The 5,632-nt window shown below is 49.1% G+C and overlaps 1 protein-coding gene across 1 annotated transcript; it reads right to left on the bottom strand.

The window, feature by feature from the left end:
* Nucleotides 1–1,751: 1,751 nt before the first annotated feature.
* On the bottom strand, nucleotides 1,752–5,234 carry sox14 (SRY-box transcription factor 14). The gene has a single exon (XM_008106527.3). The coding sequence runs from the start codon at nucleotides 4,607–4,609 to the stop codon at nucleotides 3,890–3,892; it is 720 nt and encodes a 239-aa protein (XP_008104734.2). The 5' UTR covers nucleotides 4,610–5,234; the 3' UTR covers nucleotides 1,752–3,889.
* Nucleotides 5,235–5,632: the final 398 nt, after the last annotated feature.

Here is a 5,632-nt window from a genome sequence, read left to right as displayed (position 1 = left end):
ACGCTTCCATAGTGCAACCCTGCACGTATCTGCTCAGAAACAAGTCCTGTTGTTGGGTTGCTGTGAGTTTTCCGGGCTGTATGGCCATGTTCCAGAAGCATTCTCTCATGACGTTTCGCCCACATCTATGGCAGGCATCCTCAGAGGTTGTGAAGTCTGTTGGAAACTAAGCAAGGGAAATTTATCTATCTGTTGAAGATTCACACTTGCTTCCAAAGGGCAAGACGGGGTTTATATATCTGTGGAAAATCCTATCTGGACTTTCTCCTGGAATTCTCCTGTTTTTTTGTTTTTGTTTTGTTTTTGTTTTTTGTTTCCTGTCTGGAATTCTCTTTTTTTAGTGTTGTTCTTTATATACTGTCCAGATTTTAGAGGTTTTTTTAAAATACTGGTAGCCATATTTTATTCATTTTCATTGTTTCCTCCTCTCTGTCAAATTGTCCACATGCTTGTGGATTTCAATGGCCACAATTAGGGCCAGCTAATACCTCCTAACAAAGGATTCCTCCAGGCAGTAAGCAGCCAGTCCTTGAAACTGCAAGGCCTTTCAATGCTAATCAAGGTGGCCAATTGCTACATTAACACTTGCCTCAAACAGGCAAGAGTTCTTTGTCCCACCCTGGACTTCCCACAGATATATAAACCCCTCTTGCCTAGTTTATAACAGACCTCACAATGCTCCTGGAACATGGCAATATACAGCCCGGAAAACTCACAACAACCCAGTGATTCTGGCTATGAAAGCCTTTAACAACACAAAGTGATGTTGTGTTCAGCAGAGACTCTGGGCAGAGAAGCAGCTTATATAGTTCAATGCCAGACATGTCTTCTCAGGTGGGAGTCCAACTGCATTCAGTGGGGGTTTCCTTACGAGTAAATGCGTATGGGACTAAAACCAGACTAGCTGATGCAGAGCCGGCCACCCTTTGACTCAACCTCAGTTCTCCCATCTGTAAAACAGGAGGAAGAATAGAAGAAAGAAACCCAGCACTCTCGGGTTTTTTAGGGCCCTTCCACACAGCCATATAACCCATGAACATCAAGGCAGAAAATCCCACAATATCTGCTTTGAAATGGCTTATCTGAGTCCGCACTGCCATATATTCCAGTTCAAAGCAGATAATGTGAGGTTTTATTCAGCTGTGTGGAGGGGGCCTTAGAAATCTAGTGGGTGAACCATCTTACATCCCAGCGACCTTGCAATTTTAGGCATATCTCAACCCAGATGCCAATCCAATTGAATTCCATATAGGCTTGCTTCCCTATAGGAAGCAACCTGACCAAGCTTGGACTCACATCTGTAAAATAAGAGGAAGAATGGGATAAAGCAGGTATGGCTGTTAGGAATTGTAGGAGTTGAAGTCCAAAACACCTGGAGGGAGGGCCCAAGTTTGCCCATGCTTGGGATATAAGAACTCATGTACTTTCTGAGACCTTAGGAAGTCATTAATCGAAGCAAATGCTAGAGTATAGAAAAACCAGCAACAAAAACAACCCTTCAATGCAAGAAAAGTATGCTTGGATGCAACCTGGCTTTGCAGTCGCAAGCCCCGTTCACTTCAATGGAACTTCCCGCCGGATCATTTCCTCTAAATGTCCCCATCCTGTTGGATTCCTCCATTCAGGGAGGTCGGGCTGACCCTAATTTGTGCATTGAGTCCATTTTCCTGGCTGTCTACACAGCTTGGAAGTGGAAGCTGGCGAGGACTGAAAGCTGGCGAAGTGGGATTCATCACACATAGGTGACTGTGTTGGACGACAGATTGTCTTTATTCAAAATGCCTTTGTTCAACCAATGAACAGAATCAACGAGGTAAAATCCTTCTGGATACAATCCCCCAATACATTTTAAAAACATATTTTAAATGATCACTTTGTGTTATTACTTTTTTTCTGCTTTTGAAAAAAAAATCAGTTCTACTGCCTGACTTCATTATCTGACATTCTGTCTAAAGTAAACTTAGGTCTACTTGCACTGATTCACACAAATTGAAGGACTATCTGGTTTGAAATTAAACAAACACTATCATACCATGTTTGAAATATAAACGTTTGCCCCCTCCCCACTTTTTTTTAAATAACTCTGAAGAGGTTTTTTCCCCCTTTTTTCTTTCTTCATCTAATCTTTTTTTCCTTTTTTTGACAATGAAAAGCAATTTTTATTTATCTATTAGTGCTGGATGGTAAAATATAGATATATAGATATATATAACAACAGTTAAATCTTGACTTTTAATGTGCAAAACCAAAAAAATAATAAAAGAGAGAGGGGGGGGGGAGGAAACCATCAAGTCTGAATACTTCCAGGATTTTAGGAATTCAAGTTCCATTCATAATCCGATCATATATAAACTCATAGACATACAGGTAATAAATAATATATATATTTAAAAAACACACAAAAAAAGAAAGAAAGATGTTTGACCTTGTCAAAAAAATAAGAGCAATTAAAAGTTTGGGTTGCTGTGAGTTTTCCGGGCTGTATGGCCAGTGTCAGGAAGCATTCTCTCCTGAGCTTTCGTCTGCTACTATGGCAAGCATCCTCAGAGGTTGTGAGGTCTGGTGGAAACTAGGCAAGTGGGGTTTCTATGTCTGTGGAAGGTCCAGGGTGGGATCCTTTCACCTCTGCAGGAGTCTATTGTACACCATGCAACTGTGGACAGGTCTACATAGGGACCACCAAAGGCATCATTGCCCAAACACGAATCAAGGAACATGATTTCTCTCAACCAAAGAAATCAGCCATAGCAGAGCAATTGATGAACCAGTCTGAACACAGAGTATTATTTGAGAACACAGAAATGCTGGACCACTCTAACAACCACTATGACAGACTATACGGAGAAGCCATAGAAATCCAAAAGCGTTTGGACAATTTCAACAGAAAGGAGGAAACCATGAAAATGAACCAAATCTAGCTACCAGTATTTGAATAAACTCTAAAATCAGGACAGTAAAAAAACCCACTCAAAATACAGAAGAATTCCAGACATGAATCTATCAGGACCAGCTAACACCTCCCAACAAAGGATTCCCCCAGGCAGTAAGCACTCAGAAGTTGAAAGGCTATTCAATGCCGATCAAGGTGGCCAACTTCAACATTCACACCTGCCTCAAACAGACAAGAGTTATTTCTTCCATCCTGGGCCACAGATATATCAATCCCACTTGCCTACTTTCCAACAGACCTCACAACCACTGAGGATGCCTGCCATAGATGCAGGTGAAACGTCAGAAAAGAATACTCCGGAAACAGCCCGGAAAACTCACAGCAACCCAATGATTTCGACAACAAATTAAAAGTTTGAGATACATTTACAATTCTTACAAGTTTCGGGCACCTCTGAGCCCCAAGTGCAGAAAAAAAGAAAGAAAGAAAGAAAACACCTTTCCGGGTGCATTGGGAGTTTGTTTGTTTGTTTGTCTCTTCGTTTTGGATGAGCTGGGCCCATAACCCCAACTGAGGTTTATTTTGAGCCTAACAGCTCAGATTCCCCAACAATGAGATTGCAAAGTCTCATCGTTTCCCTCCCTATCCCCTTCGGGAGGAAAAAGGAAGAAAGGAGTCTGGAAAGTCTTTCCCCAGGTGAGACCGGGCCCCCAGGGCAGCAGTCCCGCACTCAGGTAGATGCCTTCCGAGCCGGCTTTTAAAAAATATCTGTGGAGTCTCGCTATGTGACATGCAGGTCAAATGTAGTAGGGGTTCCCGCTCCAAGGGCCGGCCAGGGTAGGCTCTCTCTCCATCCTGCGGGGTGTGATGGTGGTGGGGCTGTCAGTGGGAGGTGGGGGTTGTTGCTGCTGCTGCTGCTCTGCTGGCTCTGCCGCGGCTGTGGTGGTGGTTTGAGGTGGTGGTGACGGTGGAGGTGTGCTGCCTGCCTGCCTGCCTGTGTTACATGGCGGTGGCGTGCGCTGAGGAATAGGGGTCTAGCCCGGCCTTGGCCATGCCCGGGAAGAGGATGTAGGCCACAGGCGGCTGCAAACTGGAGGCCGACCAGGCGGAACAGTTACAGGGCACCACGTAGCCCGGGTTGGTGGGCGAGGGGTGGGTGTGGGTGTGCTGACTGGGGCACCCCAGGGCGCCAAAGGCCCCGTTCTGGTAGCCCAGGCTGGAGGCGTAGGGCAGGGCGCCGGCGGCGGCCAGGCTGTGCGGCACCTCGCTCATCTTCTGCAGGGCGCCGGAGCCGAACTGCCCGGGGTCCAGGAGCGAGTAGGGCGCCGAGGTGGGGGGCAGGAAGGCGCGGGCCTTCTCGGCCAGCGAGTCCGAGGAGCCCAGGGGCAGCCCGGCCGCCGCCTTCAGCGGGTCCGCGTCGCCCAGGTAAGGCAAGGGGAAGACGTACCTGTCCTTCTTGAGCAGGTTCTTGGGCTTGCGCCGCGGCCGGTACTTGTAGTCGGGGTGCTCCTTCATGTGCTGGGCGCGCAGCCGCTTGGCCTCGTCGATGTAGGGCCGCTTCTCGGCCTCCGAGAGCAGCTTCCACTCCGCGCCCAGGCGCTTGCTAATCTCCGAGTTGTGCATTTTAGGGTTCTCCTGGGCCATCTTCCTCCGCTGGCCCCGGGACCACACCATGAAGGCGTTCATGGGCCGCTTGATGTGGTCGGAGGGCTTCGACATGGTGCTGCCTTCCTCCCTCCCTGCCTGCCTGCAGAGCTCTCTCCTTCCTCCGCTTCTCCGCTTCTCCTCCTCCTCCTCCGGCCTCTCGAACAACTTCAGCTGATCATACCACTTCTCTCCGGGATCCAGTCCCCGACGGACGTCCCAAGGCAAATCCGGAGCCCGGTTTGGAGGCAGGGGGGCTTGTGCTCCCTCAGGAAGAGTAGAGTGCGGTCAAGAGCAAATTGGTGGGTGAGGAAGAGGTGGGAGTCCTGAGGCTCCCGACGGCAGAGAGGGATCCGGAGCCCAAAGCTTCGGGGAAGTTCAAAGGCGAGGCTTGGTTTGGGACTAAGGAAGGAAGGAAGGAAGAAGGAAGGAGGGCGCTCCAGCTGACGGAGCGGCGGCAGGCAGGGCGTTCACTCCCCCGAGCCTCTCACCCAATCAGCAGCCGGAAGAAGAAGAGCGAGGAAATGAATACCTCCGGAAAATGAGAAGGAGAAAAAAGGAGGGAGGGAGATTGGGGAGACACTGGATGAAAGGGAGCGCTTTTGTTCGACGGCGGCGCGCTAATCGCGGCAACCAATCAGGCGCCGCCCGCCCCCTCGTTTGGAGAAAGGGAAGGGGAAGCGGACCCTTTGGTGACGGACGGTCCTCCTCAGTTTGGGGCCGGAATTGGGACTCATCAATGGGGCGGCCGCAGAGGTCAAAGGCAAGGGGTTCACTGCTTCCTCGTTTGCCTTCTTCTCTAATTTGGAACTGGGAGAGAATTCACACAAGCGCCCTCGCCCACTCCGTCTTTCGGATAACACGGTTGGGCCCCACTTCGCTGCTTCTTTTCCATGTCAGAACCGCCCTGGGGAAGAAACAACCACGGGACACAGAGTTGGGTGGACATAAAACCAGATCAATTTATGTATTGTGTCAAAAGCGACTTGAGTCGTTCCTGGTGTGAGAGAATTGGCTACCTACCAAGGTCCGGGGGACGTCCGGATGTGTTACCATCCTGCTAGGAGGCTTCTCTCATGTCCCCCGGAAGGGAGCTCA

This window comes from Anolis carolinensis, chromosome 3 (genome assembly GCF_035594765.1).
Source record: "Anolis carolinensis isolate JA03-04 chromosome 3, rAnoCar3.1.pri, whole genome shotgun sequence".
Taxonomy (NCBI): domain Eukaryota; kingdom Metazoa; phylum Chordata; class Lepidosauria; order Squamata; family Dactyloidae; genus Anolis; species Anolis carolinensis.
The sequence above is the reverse complement of the archived record's forward strand: the minus strand, read 5'-3'. Positions and strand labels throughout refer to the sequence as shown.

What these genes read in the sequence shown, in the direction of transcription:
- sox14 (XM_008106527.3), bottom strand. Translation starts at nt 4,609, where the DNA reads ATGTCGAAGCCCTCCGACCACATCAAGCGGCCCATGAACGCCTTCATG.